The 20,651-nt window shown below is 38.5% G+C and overlaps 1 protein-coding gene across 15 annotated transcripts in view; it reads right to left on the reverse strand.

Moving 5' to 3' along the window:
* Window positions 1-20,651, reverse strand: part of VTI1A (vesicle transport through interaction with t-SNAREs 1A) — a 348,230-nt gene that overhangs the window by 138,994 nt on the left and 188,585 nt on the right. For 11 of the 15 annotated variants that reach the window (XR_005833144.1, XM_040623957.1, XM_008684600.2 and 8 more), the window contains 2 exons: window positions 7,293-7,363; window positions 6,555-6,616 (listed from right to left, as the gene is read on the reverse strand). Coding sequence is in view for 14 of the 15 variants with exons in the window: in XM_008684600.2 (XP_008682822.1) it covers window positions 6,555-6,616; window positions 7,293-7,363 (133 nt within the window). In the remaining variant the exon portion in view is untranslated. Of the gene's footprint in view, window positions 1-6,543; window positions 6,617-7,292; window positions 7,364-20,651 lie in introns of all 15 variants that reach the window. The other 4 variants (XM_040623958.1, XM_008684637.2, XM_040623960.1 and 1 more) reach the window with 1 other exon arrangement.

Raw genomic sequence — 20,651 nt, forward strand, 5'->3', positions numbered from 1 at the left:
TAATCTATAGTAAGTGCTTAGACTAGCGCCTGCTACCTAGGCTGTATCAGTGAGTGCATACATAGCAATGTTTTATTAATAAAAAACACAGTAGAGTGCAGAACAATAGATCTTAAAATTCTGAATTTCCCAGAACAGTAAAATGTGGGGAGAGGGGAAGAAGGTGGGACATCTGACGCAGGACTGCCAATGTTTCTTACCAACTATTTTTCCATTTGCTGTAATAATCAACTTTTATTTTTTAAAAGATTTTACTTATTTATTCGACAGAGATAGAGACAGCCAGCGAGAGAGGGAACACAAGCAGGGGGAGTGGGAGAGGAAGAAGCAGGCTCATAGCAGGGAGAGGAAGAAGCAGGCTCATAGCAGAAGAGCCTGATGTGGGGCTCGATCCCAGATCGCCGGGATCACGCCCTGAGCCGAAGGCAGACGCCCAACCGCTGTGCCACCCAGGAGCCCCTAATAATCAACTTTTAAAGGGAATGGTTCACTACCACAATTATTTCACAGAAGAAATGAATTATAACACAGATAGCATATGACAGTAACTATCTGTGTAATGAAAACTCATCAGTTCGTGCTCTTTCCATCTCAGCACCAGTTAGTGAAAACTGGCTCTTGGAACCTTTTGGTCCAGTTCATTCAAAAGAGCAAGCCAAGTTCATATCCTAATTCTGTGCCTTTCTGTGAACGTGACTACAGATAGTTTACTTTACTAAGCATAGGTATTCTCAACTGGAAAATGGGGATATGATGCTTCCTCCACAGGGTTGTTCTGATTCAAGGACTGAATCAGATAATGTGGGCAAAGTATGGTCAGGGTCAGACACACTTAGGGCAGCTGGTAGAGTTGTCACTGACAGATAACTTCAGATGCTGTGTTTAAATGTCTGACACAGGACCAAAATTCTCTGTAGAGCTACGAGACTGTTGTCAAAGAGAAACACATATAAAGAAACCCAATGCCATTCTTTAGTTTGGTAAAAGCACCATCCACGTCAGCATTGAAGAGGTCACAGGAAAGTGGATAGTAATAAACTTACATATAAAGGACCAAGACTATTTTTAAAAATTCTCTTGGCAGCATTATTCTAATCTCAGATCCTAAATCTGTTAAGTCTGAAGAATCTGTAGCAAATTATTTATTTATCAGAGAGAGAGAGTGCTCACGTGCACACAAGCAGGGGGAGTGGCAGGCAGAGGGAGAAGCAGGCTCCCTGCTGAGCAGAGAGCCTGATGCGGGACTCGATCCCAGGACTCTGGGACCATGACCTGAGCCGAAGGCAGATGTTTAACTGACTGAGCCACCCAGGCGCCCAATCATTTTATTCTTGAACGAATATGCACTTGATTAAAACCTGAAGAATAGCTTGGAGGTTAGGATTTTGCTATATTAATTTAAGGTTAGGGCCCATGTTCAACACTTATAAAAACAGGCCAAGAAAGAGGAATTAACAGATAAACAGAGAAAAGCAAAAAAGCAAGAAAAGTGAAAATGTAAATGTTAAGATACTGCAAAGGAAGACATACTTTTCAGTGCATAAAAACTGAGTAAATTCTCAAGGATATCTTTCTTAAAAGTCCTGGAAACTCTGCTGTCGAATTTTTAGACATTGTAATAAGAATGATTAAAATGCAACCAAAGGTTTCCCAAGCAAAAGGAGAGGGGGCAGGGAGCGTGAATTTTCAAAGAAGATTAAAAAAAAACTAACACTGAGTTGTAGCATATTTCTTTAAGAATAAATTTGTTTACTAAAAAAATTTGTATTTCCAATGCTTACATTGGTCTGGTATTGCTATTTCTAGTGTACTTACCCTTACGAATCATTTTGACAGTACGTTAAAATTTTCCAGATGTTTTACCTGTCATTCTACCAAAGCAACAAAACCATGTTTAAAAGGTAAAATGTGATAGCAATGACAGGTGGCAATTATTCCCCAGAGTGACTCAGAGGTAGCTCTTACAAAAATACAAGTATTAAATAAGAAAGTATGAATAGTGCTAGCTAGGCCAGCTGCCTTTAATACTATCTGGTTTGTTTATCTTATAGATTAGTTACAAAAGGCCTCTCACCAGCTACCTGCTTAAACAAGTTACCACATGCATGCTGGAAGGATAAACAAGAATTCACTTTGTGAAGGAAACATTCTGATTTGTTTTTTTAATTAAAAAAAATTTAAACAGCAGGGGCACATGCAGGTCGTGTGTGGGAGAGAGGAAATTATTTGATATTAAGGTGATCATATGGAAAAAGATGTTTAAAAAATACGACATACGCTGTTTCTTTCTGTAAGCCTTTTTTGCCAGCATGTAACATGCAGTCAATGAGCCAACATAAATTTGTAATGTGTCCTCCAAATTTATGTCAAAGGAAATCTCAAATCCTAACTATTATATTCCCAAGAAATCCTTCAGATACTTTTAGAAACAAATATACTACTACTGATAAATTATTCGCTCTTCAGAGGTAAAGAAAAAAAAAAAGAATTACGAGGTCTTTTGTTTTCTGACTGAAAATCTCGCAAAGTTCTATCTTCGTTTTCCCTGACCGCCAGCTCTGTCTGCTCTAATAAGGCTTCCCAGTCAGCTGTGCAGGAAATAACACACACACAAACACGCATATACACGCAAATACACCAAGAGCAACGTGTGAGGCGTTCAGCGCTGTTTGTGACGCTCTAAGACAAGCAGTTGTCATAATCACATTTTGTGAGAGTCAATGAAAAATTCATTTCTTTGGCCCCAGTCACCACATGAATGGCCATTTGTTTTGTGACCATTTTCATTATTATCTGAATAGCACTTTATTCCAAACTCTGTCTACAGAGCCAGGAAATGAGCAGTTTGTCCCTAGCTAGTTCTCCACCTTCTGTCAAGACAGAAGAAAAATTACTTTCCAGGAAATCAGTGATATCTGTGTTCTGATGTCAAGTTTCACTATTATAATTTCGAATGGACCAATTTTCTCCTTTGCTTTCTTTCTCTTGGTAATATAGTGTGGTTATGTGAAGAATAATTTATTTTGGTTGAATCAGCGGCTATCTCACTAAACTAGGTATGTCTCAATACTTTTTGCATGTTTAGCTCCTTTCAAAACTTGTTTATAATTCTATAAATCATCTCCTGCATCTCTAAACTTTTGAAACATTGGTTTTATAATTATTTAAATGATATTTTCTATTGGTTGTTTTCCCGGCACCCTTTTAAATGACCAGTAAGCATTCACTGGAGTCGCAGAATCTTCAAGAGCTTCCTTGAGAATTAGGTAATTTTAGGAATTCCTCCGGGACTGTTTTCTTCTCTTTCCTTTTTATTTTTTTAGAGAGAGCACACAAGCGGGGGGAGGGGCAGAGAGGGAGGGAGAGAGAGAATCTTAAGCAGGTTAAACACCCGGCGCGGAGCCTGACTCAGGACTCAATCTCAACAACCCTGAGATCCTGACCTAAGCTGAAATCAAGAGTCAGAAGCTAAACTGACTGAGCCCCCCAGGTGCCTCTCCCCCAGTACTTTATAAGCTCATATCCTCTAGCAGAGCGAAGGCAAGGATCAAAACGATTTCATCTGAGGATTCCCCAGGGCTTTGTACAGAGGCACTGGGTAGTTACTGAGGAAGTGAATAAGCAGAAAAAAGGAAGGGAGGAAAGAAGGAAGAAGGAAGGGAGGGAGAAAAGAAGGAAATAGTTTTTTTTTTTTAAATCTCATGTGATGGTAATAAAAAAGTAAAAGCATGAATGGTGGTGGCTGCCACTCACTCATTTTTATTTCCCTATTTATTTTTGGTCAGTCTTACAGATAATCGGGTGGGTTTGTATACAGACTTTGGCACTGATAGAACATTCGTTTCACCTGTCTTCTCAAAAGACTAATCAAAACAAATAAAATGACCCAAATGAGGGGCCACGGCATGACATTTCCATTCCATATACAAAATTAAAAATGATCTAAATTTTAAAAATTAAAAGTAATCAGCAATCTTTCTTTTAAATAAATTAAGTCCACCACGGTTTAGTATTGTAGACCATTCCCAGTCATACAGAATCTACCATATGAAAATAAAGAACCTTATGTTGTATGGAGGTAAACACCTACATTGCACCTTGAGGATGCTAATTCCTTTTATACATTTGTGAAGGTGACAGATGGGCATGTGCTTTGATATTATACCTTTACTTAAATCAGAAGCAACTGTCCACACACAAGGTAGCTATGCAGTTTGGGAAAGAATGTGATCTCTCTTTTTGAAAGAAAGTCTCCCCAGTGCTGGAAGGGGATGCCATGTGAATGGGAGGCATGTAACAGCAAAATCAGAGCATTAAATTAAAGACTTTGGTACACAAAAGCTGGCTCCATTTCTCTAGAGACTGGTTTTCCAGGGAATACTAAAAACAATGAAGTGAAGAAGTTGATAAAATATTTCTGCCTTTTCCCAAGTCCAAAATAAATTGTATACCATGTGGGATAGTAATTAGAAACTAAACAAAACCACCACCTGCATTTGGGTCCCCAGAGACTCAGTTAGGTTACAGCATTGATTAAGAGTATCTGGATACCTTGGCTGATACCAAGATCCCAGTTGAGCTTTATAAAAAGCACAACCACAAATATGCACGGTTGGGGGGGGGTGTTAAGTGTTTCCTTGGCTCACCATAGCAAGGTGATGTCCACCTGGGGATTTTTATTTCTGTTCATACCCTAGACAGATCCCAAAAGGAGATGAGTCAGTGATTGACTGAGCTTGCCTACAAAGAGGATCCCAAGTAGATTTCCGTGCAGTAACTTCCCTCTACAGGCTTATGAAACAGGCGCGTTAGTCTAATTGCCCTACAGAAAGCCCGGTCAAAGGTTCCAGAAGTGTTTGTGCTTCGCCCTCTCTAAATGACTTGCAAATTTATTCAAACACAATATGAGGAGATGCTTTATTTGTTGAAATAACTGTCTGCAGTGTCCTGCACAAAAGGGTGAGGTACATCAAGCAGAAACATGGACAGAAATACATTGGTTTAGAAGCTCATAAATCCTTATTTGAATCTGCCAACCTGAAAGCCACGTAGAGCCCGAATAAACTATTTTTCCTAAATGCTACATCTGATTAAGCCATACCATTAAATGACAGCTGAACTTTAACATTAATATGATATTATTTAAATAACCGCATGATTTTTTTTTTACACTAAAAATGATGAATGATTTCTGGACAGCTCAATTGACATAAAGCAGGAGGACTCTTTAATGAGATTTGACAAAATGGAGACATATGCAGAATATTCGTTACAGCTCACATCGCAGGGGCCCTCCCAGGGAAGCAATAGAGGACTTTTTTCCTTTTTTTCTTTTTTATTGTCTATAGGCACTGAAGCATTCCTTTCAATTGCCACTTCTCTGTGGATTTTGAGTTTTTCTAGGTCATTTACATATTACTCTTAAGCAGAGAATCTGGTGGCTTATGGTTCTGAATTGGGACTGTGCCTGCAGGAAAAGCAGGGACATGGGGAGTTCAGTCGGTGTTGGTTGGAAGTGTCCCGGGAACTTCGGGCTCGCTACTGATCAGCCTGATGGAGACCAAGCAACTACACCTTTGACTGGTTCTTGTGCCATCCATCGTGAACACAGCAAACACACTTCTAGCAAATTACCATATACAGATACGTGACCAGAAACGACTTTACTTACTCTAAAACAGTTGTCTCTGTAGTATCAATGCCAAAGGAGTTCTCCTTTAAAATTCCAATGAAGCTACTCTAGAGGCGATTCTCACCATTCCTCATTCACATGTCCAGCTACAGTCCCAAACTGAAGGTTATGCTAAATGATAATCTTATTTGGTAGGTTCTGAATGTAAGAAATTGCCATGCTGAATAAACCTACGTAAAAAATGGCTCTGATTTTCAGAACAATGAAAACATTTCTCACTTCCCTCCGAAAAATACAGAATATGGAGTATGACCCACTCATTCATTGATTTTCACACTCTCCCCAATATTTTCCACCAGTCAAACGTTAGTGACAGACATAAAACATTGACATTTGTTCGCTCGCACATGTGAATTCAGATTATTCAGATAATCTCTAGATTTTAAAAAGCATCTTTAAATATATGTAAAATTGAAATATTTCCCCCAAACAATGTTTCTGAAAGCAATGAAAACAAGGCAACAGAGAGAGAACACAGCTAACACCAAGTGTGCTCCTGATACTGGCAGGCCTGCATTCCTTCTATAAGAAGGAGGCTATCGAAATAGAAAATAAAATCAGTCTGCTCCTGCCATGGGGACTTCCTCGGGCTATGAAAAAATACTTCATGTCTAACCCTAATTTTTTCCATAGCTTGAGGTAACCCCCCTAGCTCAAACCTTCTCTCTAATCTAAGTTACTCGGTATGTGTCCCTGTCCAAACAAGAGTTAATATCAGTGCTCTGTCATTTCAAAAGGGTCTTGACACAGGGTACTAAGAGCAGAGGCTCGCATGCCTGGAAAATGCCCCATCGCAACTAGATGAAAAACATCATTTCAAACAAGGGAGAGAGAGGAAGATGGGTCCCTACCTTGCTCTTACCTTCGCAACATCCCCGTCAGAACCCTGGAGCTTTTCCCCAAGTTAGCATCTGTTTCCCGAAGCTAGGAAGAGAAAAGCAGCGTTAACACAAAACAAGACTTCATGCAATTGGATCGTTTCGAAAGTGCACTGGCAAGCAGTAATTTTTTCATGGATGAAAATCCAATTAATAATAAATACTTAAATACATTAAATACATCTTGACACCTATACAATCTCTGAAAATTCTTAGATTTAGAAAATTACATGGAATAGATAATCCCAGGAGCATTAAACTGGATACTTGAACTGGCTATAAAAGCAAATATCTTGCAGGCTGACAAAGTTGAATATACATCTTGTAATTAAAATCCAATTTCAAATGTGTGAAGTCCTAGGAATATGAACATAAATGAAATAAACTGAAGGAGGAGGAGACATCATTATCTTTATAGCTTTCACTCTGAAAGACTTGACATACTCCAAAATCTCCCTCATGACCTTCTCAGTTATAGAGCTAAATAAAATACCTACCTGGGGGCATTCCGGGATGGGGAAAGAAAGAGTCAGCTTATTCTTTCTCTATTCCACACTCTTTTTTTCCTCTCCCCTTACTCGACATCCCTCATATGCCCTTGCCATTTTTATACACACTTACATCTATGCCATCGCTACGGTCTATGCATATGCTGAAGGCCTTTTGTTTTACATCTTATCATTTCCTGAATTTATGAAAAAAACTGTATCACTTCTACTCACTCGTTCACGTGCACGCTGTATCTTTTCTCTGTCATGACTGAGGTTTTCCAACATCTCCTGGCCAATTTGCTCTGTGGAAAAGGAAATTTGAGTGAGGACAGGCGATGCTGGGTGGAAGTGAGAACCACCTTCACGAGTACCACAATGGCAGTGGGTGCGGAGTTCATGTTCAAAGAGTGTACATTACATGTTTCGTATACTTGGAAAACACTTCATATACTACGAAAATATCTTGCATTTACCTACGTATCCTAGGTAGGACTAGGTGAGATTTACAATTCAATCTATAGAACATGACCAACAAGGCAGTGATGACGGGGAGGTGGTAGGATTGGCCAACGGCCACCTCGGCCTATTTGTTATCTGCCAAGATGGAGAGCCCAGGTCCAGCAGCCTTCCTGTTATCTTATCATCATGGCATCCAGTCTCTGGTTTTGCAGGTTACAGCCAACGTTAATGAGTCTACTCTACCTCCCCCACTTTATTATTGCACTGCTTTGCGGATGCAAGCGAAACTCCAGTTAGAACAATTTTGATTTTAATGTATTTGTCCCACATCTACAGTCCTTGCACTCTCAACTACTGCGGCTTACTGCTAGTGGAACGCTCTCTGGGCTTGGAGCAAGGGCTCCTTTAGTGTGTTCTCAGCTGCAGTGGATACCTGAGTCAGGATGAACTTCACACCTGGTTGAGGAGAGCTCCAGCTGCAGACAGAACTTCCATTTACACAGCAATGAGCAGGTTAGAACACTGATTAAAAAGCACACTGCTGAGTTCCGACGAGGTTTTCCTCCGCCGCGATCATCCCGTTTGGTTGGAACCGGTCGGCTTGCCTCCTTTTACGAGGCCGTAGGTATGTCCTAACCTGACAGATATGCAGCTGCCTTGAATAAATTTTTTTTTTCAGACTCACTCTCCATCACCTGGAAGGTACCTTATTCTATAAGAGAAGGATGACAAATCTGACTCGTAATGCTGGCGACCTATCTATCACATATCCACATTTCTTTCTTTTTTTTTCTTTTGTATTGTCTCTTTACCCACAACCTATACCAACAATTATCCCTGGCTTATAAATGTATTGAAACATTCAATAAGCATCTATTACAACAATAGCAAATAATTTAATAAAGTCATTAGGAAATCGCCATAGTAGTTATTTGGCTCATGTATGTACACTAATGTACTTTTTAGACAGACATCCTAAAAACTGTGGGGCAGTGGTTAGGCCATATTGAGAACACAGGCTGGGAACTCACACTGCATGAGCCTAATCGCCCGGGCCGATGCTTACTGGCTGTGTGACCTTGCATGTGTTACCTAACTTCATCATGCCTTAGTTCTTCACCTCTAAAATGGAAAGAAGATCATTCTGTGTTGAGAGGATGGGGTAAAGGTTAAATAATTCGGTTGGAATACTTAACACAGTGACTGGCCTATGGCAATAATAAGCATTTGTTGAATGATGATGATCGATACAAAGAACCAATGGACTGTTATGACCTGGGCCCCCTCGCATCCTAGGTCTGCCACAACCCACTGGAACTGGGTATCACAAGATAAAATACTTATCTTACCTTCCTCGCAAAATTGTGGTTATGGTCAAACGAAATTAACCTAAGTAAAAATGTTTTGAAAGCTATAGGATACCATACAAATGCATGTAATCACATAACACAGGGGAACCTAAGCACTCAGTGAAAAATCATAGAGTTCCTACTCAGTGCCCAGTGTAGATGTTGGGGACATAGCCAGTAAAGAAGATCAAGGCCTTGCACTTACGAACTTTTGTGCCAATAGTGAAGATTTGGCAGCCAAAGCTTAAACGCTACATTAGAGTTTGTCCTTCATAGCATAATAGTAAAAGGACTGTCTCTTCCTTTCATGATAAAAAATCCAAGTAATAAAAATGCTTAAATGCAACAGCATCAATGTATTTTTGATACCTATACAAACTCTGACAATTCTTTCCAGTAGAGTACCTTCTTAGTATAGTATCTCCTCTCAGACAGATGTTAGCTTCTTATTAATTCTATTCAATATAGCCTTAAGGTACTTTGGATAAGATATGTGGCTCCCAGGAAAGGCACCATAAATGTAGAAGATGATACAAATAATGAAGAAGGAAAAACCAACTAGAGTTGAATTTTTCTTTTTTGCAGATGAGCTACAATATTCAATTTTGTCATCCTATTAAGTATCACACTGACTTCCTTTAAGCAACATAATTAAGCAGTCTTAATTCATTAACTCAAAATCGTTAATATCTAGAGACACCATCAACACTCTAATTCTTTCAGCAAATACTACTTATATAATATTTTCTCCTATCAGAATTAATGGCATTATAATAAATAATTTTAAACAAATGGGAAATAGGTTTTTATCACCGTGCTTGTCACAAGCATAATGTTTCTAGTAAGTGTTCGTGGAAGAAAGCAATGACAGATAGAAATAAGGTACACGAACGGAGCATATAAAGTGCACGAGAGGTTTGTGATCTATTCTTGCTCTCAAAGCATATCAAGTGTGGCACTGGAGGAGTCAACATTGGAATGCAGCTAACGGATCCACAATTCTATCAGGTTTGCTAGGGGAAAAACTATTCTGAATGGATCCATAGTCTGCTACTGAAGGAATCAATAGAACAAGCAGTAAAGAGCTCAGGCCTTTCCAGGAGTTGTTAAATCACTCCCTCAATCTCCTTGCCTCCTGGGAAATATCTCAGCATCTGAATCCTAACCCATCTGGCAAGAGAAAAGATATTGCCAAGAGTGCACACATCTTGGTCTTAAAACACAGATACCATCCATTTGTTGGAAACAGAATTCTTTCTTTCATTTCTTACTCACTACCTTCAATTTTAATGCTCCAGTAAAGCAAAGTTCAGGCCAAGCATATTAGAAATGCTTACACTTATAATGAAAGGGAAAATTCATGCAAACAAAGTTATGTATGGTTTTTTCATTACGTGTTCCCCTACTCCAATCAAAACAAAACAAAATAAAATTGGGAAGGATTATTTTTAAAACAGACTACTCTTGGTCAGACTAGTATTAGACATTTAGGAATCATCTTATTTAAAAAACTAGTAACACTGTTAGGTTTACTTTTCTTGAATAATTTAAGTGAAGATGTAAGCACTCACCAAACTCCAACAAAGAAAGAACACAAGCTCATAGGTCTAAACCAGTGTGGATCTGATATTCCCAGTCTAGACTTTTCAGTTCTTTAAACTTTCACAGTGCCAACAGAATGGGAAACAGCCATGCTGCCTCCACTGAGAGAGATGAGAAATCATAAATTTTATAAATACTGCACTTGTTGACTGTGAGGATCTTCTTGAGAATAAGAAACAATGGGAAGCATAAAAGAAAATCAAAACTGATGCTGTATGCTGGAATTCTACATGTCAGTGTGAGCATGACAAATGAATTCCTGGAAAGAAAAGTTCCTTCCTGCTCTTCTTCTATCCTTCCCACAGGGGTCCTGGGAATTATCCCGGGAGTATGGCATTCAAACTCACCAAGTGAGTTTTTATTTTCAAATTATCCAGAATGAATAATACATACCCTTGTTTTATGGCCCTTTTTGGGGGGTTACAAACTGCAGAATGCATTTTGGCTAACATTTCCCCTCCTTTTCAATATATCTGGGGTGGGGTTGGGAGATACACACCAGGCACTCTACACTTTCCTGCCTCATCAAGGAAGAGAGAAGCAGGAAACTACAAATCTAGCAAGATACTTCCTGAAGGACTGGTCTGGCATCACAAAAGATAAGACTTAGCTTGAGGAGCCCGTACCATGGAAAGCATCATCGCTCTTCATTCAAAATAATAATGCCACCTGAACCATCATAAGACTGACATGAATGAACTTTAACAAATGATTACTGGATTTGTATTTTGGAGATGAGCAGATTAAAATATTCTTCATATGGGCGCCTGGGTGACTCAGTCGTTGAGCGTCTAACTTCAGCTCAGGTCATGATCCTGGGGTCCTGGGATCAAGTCCCCCATTGGGCTTCCTGCTTGGTGGGAAGCCGGCTTCTCTCTCTCCCACTCCCCCTGCTTGTGTTCCCTCTCTCGTTGTCTCTCTTCCTGTAAAATGAATGAATAAAACCTTAAAAAAAATATTCTTCATATGAAGGTAGAACTGACTGAGGCTCACATCATGTAAACATGACTGAAAGAGAAGGAGCCTCAAATATAATTAATCAGAAAGTGTTCCATTGATAAATTCAAAATACTAAAAATTTTTTTAGCCATTATGCTATAAACAGTGCACTCACCAGAAAAAAAAAATGATTATTTTTCATCACACTTATATTTAACTCTCTTGTTGCAAACTTTGTTAACGATGTGATTTCTAGCAAATTATTTTAAAAAGTGAAGACATCCAGTCAAACCTTCTTTAAAGAACTAAGATAAGGTAAGGTTATCTTCTGGCACTCAAAACTTCATTAGCAATTTTAGTAACAGATAAAAGAGATTCATAATTATCCAGCTATTGTGCATATAGGGACCTCGCTGAAGTGCAGGATTACATAGAAATACTGTAGAAGAGCTATTTTTTAAAGCATGTGCTTTCATATGTATGCTGTAGAACACCAACAAACACAACTGAAAAAACACAAAGCAATATTTCCTAAGAACTTGGGAGTACTGAATTTTGGACCTGACTTTAGAACTTCTGGCCACCAAACTAATAAAAAGTATTGCTTTGGGAAAACAAGAGAAGTCACACCTAGCTCTCCCAGGAGGGAGTAGTTCATGGAGTGCTTGGGTCAGTCATTCTTTGGCATCTAGCACACCTTCTTAGACACTGACTCTATATTTATCATGCCCTGAATGGGGTAGGTTATCCTCAGTATTGGTGTTACTCATACATGAAGAGTCTTTTGAATTCCTGATGCCTGGAAAAGTAAGGGAGTGGAAAAAACAGTTCTTTCACCATTTTTCATTATTTGACAATTCGAGATACATGAGGACCTTCTGCTTCCAGTTAGGATGCAGAAAGATGTAAATGACTCTCAGAAACAAGAAAAACCCAGACACAATAATTACCATTGTTGTGTGGGGAAGTTCAGTGTACGCAAGGAAGCTCTGATAGATTCTAGAGAGAAATAGCACCTCATATGTGAGCAAAGAGCTATGGCAATGTTCACACCTAGGGTGAGCTCTTGAGTTAAGCACAGGACTGCGATAGAGAGACTTCTCAGGGATGAAGAGAAATGATTTAGACACCTTATGAAAATGTAGGTGTACAGGACAGAATGAAATCTGGATGAGCTATAAACACAAAAACAAACTGCTTAGTTTGGTAATTCTCCAATCTCCAAATTTGCCAAGCAAGACGCAGTGGAGGAGGGGCTGGTTAGTAAAAAGAAAAATCATATATTCCTATATATTCTTGTTGTGCTTGTATTCTGAGACACTGCCAGGAGCTAAGCCCAAATATGAACCAAAAATATGGAAAACTGCAGACCAACTCACTCCCAGATCAAATACTGATAAGATTAAAAAAAAAAAAAAAGTAGCCTAAATACAGGTTGGGAGGTACACTCATCTTAGATAAATCCAATCTAGTTAGAGATTCAGCTTAACAACAACTTGACTTAATTTTGGAAAGAATCTGATCAGTCCATTGATCAAATATAAGATAAAATAAAATGCTTTCAGAGAAAAATTTAGACTCTACTGTCCTTTTTCTCACTATGTCTAGAATACTATACACATTTTAAGGCATGCAAGAAAAGGGGGGGGAGAGAATAATAAGGTGAAAACACAGCTTATGTACGTAGACCAAGAGGTGGCTTATGTATTAGAGTTAGCAGATAAAGATATTAAAATAAGTATCATAATGGTATTAAAGAATTTCTTGGAAAAGGTAAGCACAATAGGTGAAGAGATGGGTTTTTTAGGAAACAAATGGAAACTCTTAAAAAGAAGCAAATGAAATTTGAGAATGAAAAAAATACAGCATCTGAAACCAATTTGCTGGATGGACCAAATACAATATCATTTACCATACAAGAAAGAGTCCTTGAACTTAAGACAGGTTAATAGAAATTATACAAACTAAAGGAGGAAATGGGGTTAGGAAAAAAAAAAAAAGAACAGAGCATCAACAATCTGTGAGATAATAATAAGTGGTCTTATACACATACAATTAGATTCCCAGAAAAAGAGACTCTCAGAGACAAACAATAGGATAGAAGAAATATTTGAAGAAATAACAGCTAAAACTTTTCAAACTTCATTTTAAAAATGTCAATCCACAGATCAAAGTAGTTCAACAAGCTCTGAGTAAGATAAATACAACGACAACTACACCTAGTCACATCATAGTCGAATTTCTAAAAACTAAAAATAAATAAAAAATCTTAAAAGCAGCCAGAGTGGGGGAAACAACATGTAGCAATGAGAAGAATGAGGGTTGAATTTTCATCAGAAAACAATGTAAGAAGACACTGGAGCAACATCCCAAAGTGCTGGGGGGAAAAATGTCACCCGACTCTTCTGTATTCAGTGAGAATGTCCTTTAAAAGTAAGGTTAAATAAAGATAATTTTAGATAATTTAAAGCTGAGAGAATCAACCAGAAGAACTGAGCTACAAGAAGTGTTAAGGGAAATTCTTCAGGCTGAAGGGAAATGATAGTAGATGGAAATCTGGATCTACAGAACTCAGATCCAGATACATTAAAAATAACAACATATGTAGAATTAAATATGTGACAACCAGAGCACAAAGGATGGAGAGTAGATAAACAAGAGTATATTGTTGACTGGTTTTTAAGTTATATGTGAAGTAGCATATTTCTTTAAGGTAGACTGATAAATTAGGGATGAAATTGTAATCCCTAAGCTTCTCTGTCCAATATGGTACCAACTAGCCACATGGAGCTATTTAAATATCAAAATCAAATTTAAAATTCAGTTCCTCTCTAGCACTAGTCACATTTCAAGTGCTCAGTAACCCAATGTGGCTAATGGTCATTATACTGAAGAAGATGGAAATACCATCTCTAGAAGGGTGTCCCAAATCCCCCTGCTTCTTTATGACCCACTAAAAAGAAAATAAAGAAGTAGCCATTTGAGCTTGAATTTAGGTAAAACACTTCCCTTCTCTGGGCCTCAGTTTCCTTAAAAGTAAAATGACAGTCTTAGAGCAGATAATCTTCACTGACCCTTGTTGCTCTAAAATATTAGAACTCAAGGACTCTATAAAGTCTTAATGCCTCTTTTTCTCTATAACGCATGCAAACAAACTAGGGCACAAGGGCGAAATTAGGCCCAAAGATGTATTCCTATCCCTGGGGCACCCGCACCCTGGCAATGCTCAAAAAAAAGGAAACAAGAAACAATTCAAACATGAATGCTTTTAAGCAAGTCATACACTCTCCAGATTGCCCAAGTCTATAACAGTGGACTGCTTCATACAGTAGCCTGCTGGGCCTCCGAGGACATTCAAGTTTACTATGTAGTATAAAATATTTACAAGCACTTGGATGATGACATTATTACAGAAAACTATACATTCATATAAACTGAAGGTAAACTTATGCATTGTTAATAGACATACAGCAAAAGAGTGTGCATGGCCCAGCTTTCTTCTTTTTTAGCAATTGTGATTTAGTATTACCTCCCTAGCAGGTGAGTATGCATTCTATTTTGCTTTAAGATGATCAAATCTTTCATTAAGCAATTAAAAAAATCATCAGCACTACTTTCATCAAAGTCAGGAGTGGAACCTCCCTTTAGTTACCTGGTTTGCTGCAGATAATTAACACTATTCCCAGAGCCCTCAGACATCAGTCAATGAAGCTGTACCACCAATAACGATGCTCTGGAATTGAGCAGGTACTATGTAAACTGAACTTGTTAAACAAAAGGAGCCATGTTAATTACAGTTCCATTCAAAAACGAGAATGAATCTGTTCTATTCTATGAAACAAGACCAGAGCAGCAGGAAGGACATCCCTTTCTCACAATTCAATAAAGGATGTAAAAGCCAGGAGATGAAGCAGCAGAAAACCTGAATGGGTAAAATTGTCAAAACACATTCCAAAGGCTCACTTGTGGAATTTGCCAAACATGGATTTACTTAGCAGACAAGAGAGACGTGTTCAGCACATCCAAATCTCTAGGTTGAATGAATGACTCAAAGAAAACCCAAAAAGTACTGTAAACTACGACAAGTGACTAGAAAGTAATTAGTAACCTTTTTTAGAAATCATTATGGGCAGAGTTAATCACTATCTATATACCTTTTGTGAACTACACCTGCTTCTATCACGGAATGTATAACATTCTAATTCTCTGCTTATTCGAAGTCACTATTGGGTATTCCCGCAAAACTTGTATGGCCAGCAAACATGTCTTGTTTTCATGGAACACTTCTGCACTGGTTGGTGACAAAACATTTTTTTAAACAGACTGCATATAAAAAGCTGGCTTTCGAGTTTCTTTTGAAATTGGGAATACATGGCAACCCTGAGTCCCCATTCCCACATGGTAAATGGGCTGGGACTGAGACATAGCTGACCTGTAAGAGCCCCGTACCATGGAGTTTGCCACCTCCCCATCTGACCTGTTTCACTTATGTATGTTCCTGCTTTGCTGTTATGGAATCTGAGTTTGTGACTCCTTGCTTATATGTTCTTCCTTCCCCATTAGATCATGACCTTCTTTAAAGATGAGGCCATTTCTTATTCCTCTTAGTCTGTCCAGTATCTTCAGAGGCAATGCCTGACATATATGCAGGTGCACAGAACATTTTTGTTGATGGGAGCCATTTGAGCCTCAAACTACAGTTGACTTCTATAATCTATAGTAACAGAGATACAGATTTTTAGAAGAAATAGGAGCCTTAAAAGTAATCGCACAGATGAACAAATGAGGATACAGGGATTCGGGGGTGGAGATCATCCAGGTCACACTGCTAATTACCAACAGAGCTGCAACCGTGACCCAAGCCTCTTGAGTGCTTATGTCACTGATCCTTGCAGCAATAAATAAATAAATAAATAAATAAACAAACAAACAAACAAATAAATAAATAATAGTGGGTTAAGGAATTGTAATACTTTGGTACACTTTTAAAATGTCAATGTCCCTGGGTGATGTATGGAATTGTTGAATCACTACATTATACACCTGAAACTAATTTAACACCGTATGTTAAGTATCCTGGAATTTTTTTTAAAAAAGTAAAAAATAAAATAAAATTTCAGTGTCCAAGAAAGGCCTTTCCAATAGCTTGGGCAAGAGTGGGACAGGAGACAGTCTCTACATTTCTTGAACATCGTTCCCATACAAGAACCACAGCACTCCATAGACAAATGTGCTGTGATTTCATGGTCTTGACTGAAATAACTTCCTGTTCTTTACAAATTATACAAACAGCAAAAAAGTATTATAATTATCCAAACGTTTTGGCTTCACTATATTCCTGTTCTTTTAAAAAATAAGGGGCCAATTCTCATACAGAATTATAAAATGTCCATCCCACTGACCTGTTTCTCTTCTCTCTGTTCATATTGGCAAGTGAATTTGTTATTCTCTTCTTAAAAAATATTTATTTATTTATTAGAGAGAGAGAGTGTGTGCACGCACACAAGCCGTGGGAGGGGCAAAGGGAGGAGGAGACAAGCAGGCTCCCCACTGAGTGGGGAGCCCGACGTGGGGCTCGATCCCAGGACCCTGAGATCATCACCTGAGCTGAAACCAAGAGTTGGATGCTTAACCAATGGAGCCACCCAGGCACCCCTGAATTTGTTATTCTTAACAAATGAATCTGGGAGGTGGAAAATTTAATATATTTAAATTGCTCATTCTTGCTGTGAAAAGCAGGTAATTGGGAGATGACATTCCAACCTCTCTCCTCTGCCCACCCCCCAACACCCACACAAGTACACATTTATGGTATAAAACATATTTACTTGGCTTCAGACCTATGTTCAGAGCATAAAAGGAGAACACTTCACTCACTGTTCTGGAATGGGATCAGCGGCAGATAAAATCACAGACGCTCAATCGTCATATATAAATGAAAGATGATACTAGAATTTTTGGCTCTGCCATTCCTTTTCTTGATATTTTTTTTCTGGTCTTAATTTTACCCTTAATTTGAACTGAAGATAGAAGGGAAAGATGGCTTGAAGGATGGAATCACTTCTCTCCTTCTGATTCAGGTACATGGCAACAGATGCATGTCAATATATAAATACACGAGTAATAGACACACATAGCTTGTGATCTTCAGATTAAATACTAACAACTACTTAAGTCACATCAATTTGAAATATGAACTGGCTTCTCTCGCTTAGCTTAATGATTTCAAGGTTCATTCATATTGTGGCAGGTATCATTCATTTTCATGGCTGAAAAATATTCCATTGTACAGATAAGCTACATTTTGTTTACCCATTCATCCATTGATGGATATTTTGGTTGTTTCTACCTTTCTACCTTCTACTTCTTTGTGAATAGTGCTGATATGAATACTCATGTACAAGCATTTCTATGACTATCTGTTCTGGGTATATGCCTAGGAGAGGAATTGCTGGACCATTAGGTAACTCTGTGTTTAACCTTTTGAAGAACCACAAAACTGTTTTCCACAGTGGTTATATCATTTCATACTCACACTAACAATGTAGGAGGGCTCCAATTTCTCCTTGGCCACACTTACTATTTTCCATTTTTAAAACTTATAGCCTTCCTAGTAGGTGTGAAGGAGCGTCTCATTGTGGTTTTGATTTGCACTTCCCTAATGACTAATGACGTTGAGCATCTTCTCATGTGCTTGTTGGCCATTTGTGAATCTTCCTTAGAGAAATGTCTACTCGAATCCTCTGTCCATTTTTAAGTTGGCTTGGCTTTTGGTTGTGGAAGCAGTAAGAGCTGCTGGATACTAGACCCTTATCAGACATGTGATGTGTAAATATATTCTCTCATTGCATAGGTGTCTTTGCACTCCCTTAATAATGTCTTTTGATGTTCAAAAGTTTTAAAGGTGAGTGAAGTACAATTTATCTATTTGTTGTTGTTGTCGCTTGCGTGTTTGGTGTCATATCTAAGAATCCATTGCCAAATCCAGGCCACAAAGATTTTTCCATATGTGTTCTTCTAAGAGTTCTAATAGTTTTGGTTCTCACACTTAGGTCTTTGACCCACTCTGATTTAATTTTTGTTTCTGGTATGAGGTAGGAGGCTGCAGAACTACTTCTGATTCACAGAAAATATTCAGAATTCACCTGGAAAAAGTTATCTTCTTATATATCTTACATATTAAAAAAAATCTAAGTTATACCCTCTCTTAAAGCCTGGACAAATGTTTTCACTGATCTATAAATTAAAATGTCATACTTCATACAATATTTTTTTATATCTTGACTCTCCTGAGCACACTGAAAGCAGACAAATAGGTTAAAATAGGAGGAGGGAGCATAGACATATTGGATAAATAAAAAAAGAAAGTTATTGAATCTGAAATAGCACAGGACAATGGGTACGGGCAGAGACAAGGCCTTGAACATTGATGCTACTGAGTTTTAGCATTAAGAAACACAAAGTTTTGATCTAAAATCCTTGATCAACATTCAAGAAATATCAGGCAGGAAGTCATGTTGGAAATTTATGGGGAAAAACTGAGCAAGTGAGAAGACTGGCATTAAAGGTGGCTTAGAAATTAAAGAAATGATTAAAGTTTGGAAATAAAATTTCAGAGGGATAAAATCAGTTTCTTCAATTTTTCAACAAAGTGTCATTTCTGCTACCCACATATCTAGTCCTGAGAGCAAAGTCAACAAACACACACCATACGGGCTGCCACTCTTTGATACCAAACGCCTGGAAGATATTATTAATCAATCACATTGCCCCTGAACGTGCCTTGTAACTACCTCTCTCTTCGCAACGCTCCAGGAAATCAACTCCAATTGATCAGAGTGGGCACAGGGGATAAGAACTACTTGCTATCCTGGATCTATAGCATTGGGGTCTTTTTTTAATCGACAACAGAGAATACCCACTTTTCAGCTTTCAGCTAGTGCTCTCATTTTTTAATTTTCTGCCATTTATTTCATTCAAAAGCCTGCGGGTGATGACTGAAATTTAAAGGGGATAGTCAATGGCAATCTGGTAGTGTGCTTCTCTGTTTCTAGACTAGAACATTCATGGAACGTGAAATAAACAGTGTTATGTAGACCTCATTCTAGGCTGACTAAATTCGAATCCCTGGAAACGGGGTCCAGACATTTATATTTTTAAAAATTTTTGGAAGTCATGTTAGACTCTTTGTGAAGGACTGTCAGCTTTTATCCCTCAACATTCTCTAGTGCTACGTATCTGGCTCCGATAGGGAATTTACCCCTTCAACTCTGGGTCTTTGGTACTCATGAGATTTACTTAAGAAATTATGAAACAAGGAATATTTCTATGCTGTTTTAGTAAAGCTGATTTCAAGAACTAGATTCATCACATTTCTTGGTTTGTCTTAAAAGACCACCCCCACACTTCCTCCCCTTTCTGATTGAAAAATTTTTTTTGACAGTACAGGAAATAATTAATTTTGTACTACGGAACAATATAAGCTATGTAATCCAACATAGTTTCTTCTTTGGCCTGAATCCTAGGAAGCTCTGGGTGAGCTTAATCCTTTATTGTTAGAGCATTGCTCTAGAATTTCTTCATAGAGTGAACCCCTCTTCTGCCCTCTGCCCCCACCCAAATCTTCCCTTTAATTCTTGGCTTCTGGGGCGCCTGGGTGGCACAGCGGTTAAGCGTCTGCCTTCAGCTCAGGGCGTGATCCCGGCGTTACGGGATCGAGCCCCACATCAGGCTCCTCTGCTATGAGCCTGCTTCTCCCTCTTCCACTCCCCCTGCTTGTGTTCCCTCTCTCACTGGCTGTCTCTATCTCTGTCGAATAAATAAATAAAATCTTAAAAAAAAAAAAAATTCTTGGCTTCTGTCTTCTGTCCTGAGTTAGTTTTTTCTGCTCTTGGTATACTTGCCTGATCTTTTATGGTAAGACATTTCTTTTCGTGAAAGAAGATGGGTCATAGATCAATCAATAAACAAAAGTAAGCCATATTGTTAACACACAAATTCCTGCGCCCCACATCCATAGTTTCTAATTCAGTGGGTCTGGGGTGGGGCCCAAGATGTTGCCTTTCCAACAAGTCCCCAGATGATGCTGATGCTGCTGGTTCCCTGGGACTATGCTTTGAGAACTATTCTAGAGCAGATATCTGCAAGGGCCCTTTACCCAATCTAGCCCAAGACCTGTTTTTGTAAATAAAGTTTAATTGAAACACATACAAACACACTGAAGTAATCCAGAGCCATCTAC

The sequence above is a fragment of the Ursus maritimus genome, unplaced genomic scaffold (assembly GCF_017311325.1).
Source record: "Ursus maritimus isolate PB19 unplaced genomic scaffold, ASM1731132v1 scaffold_7, whole genome shotgun sequence".
NCBI classification, from domain to species: Eukaryota; Metazoa; Chordata; class Mammalia; order Carnivora; family Ursidae; genus Ursus; species Ursus maritimus.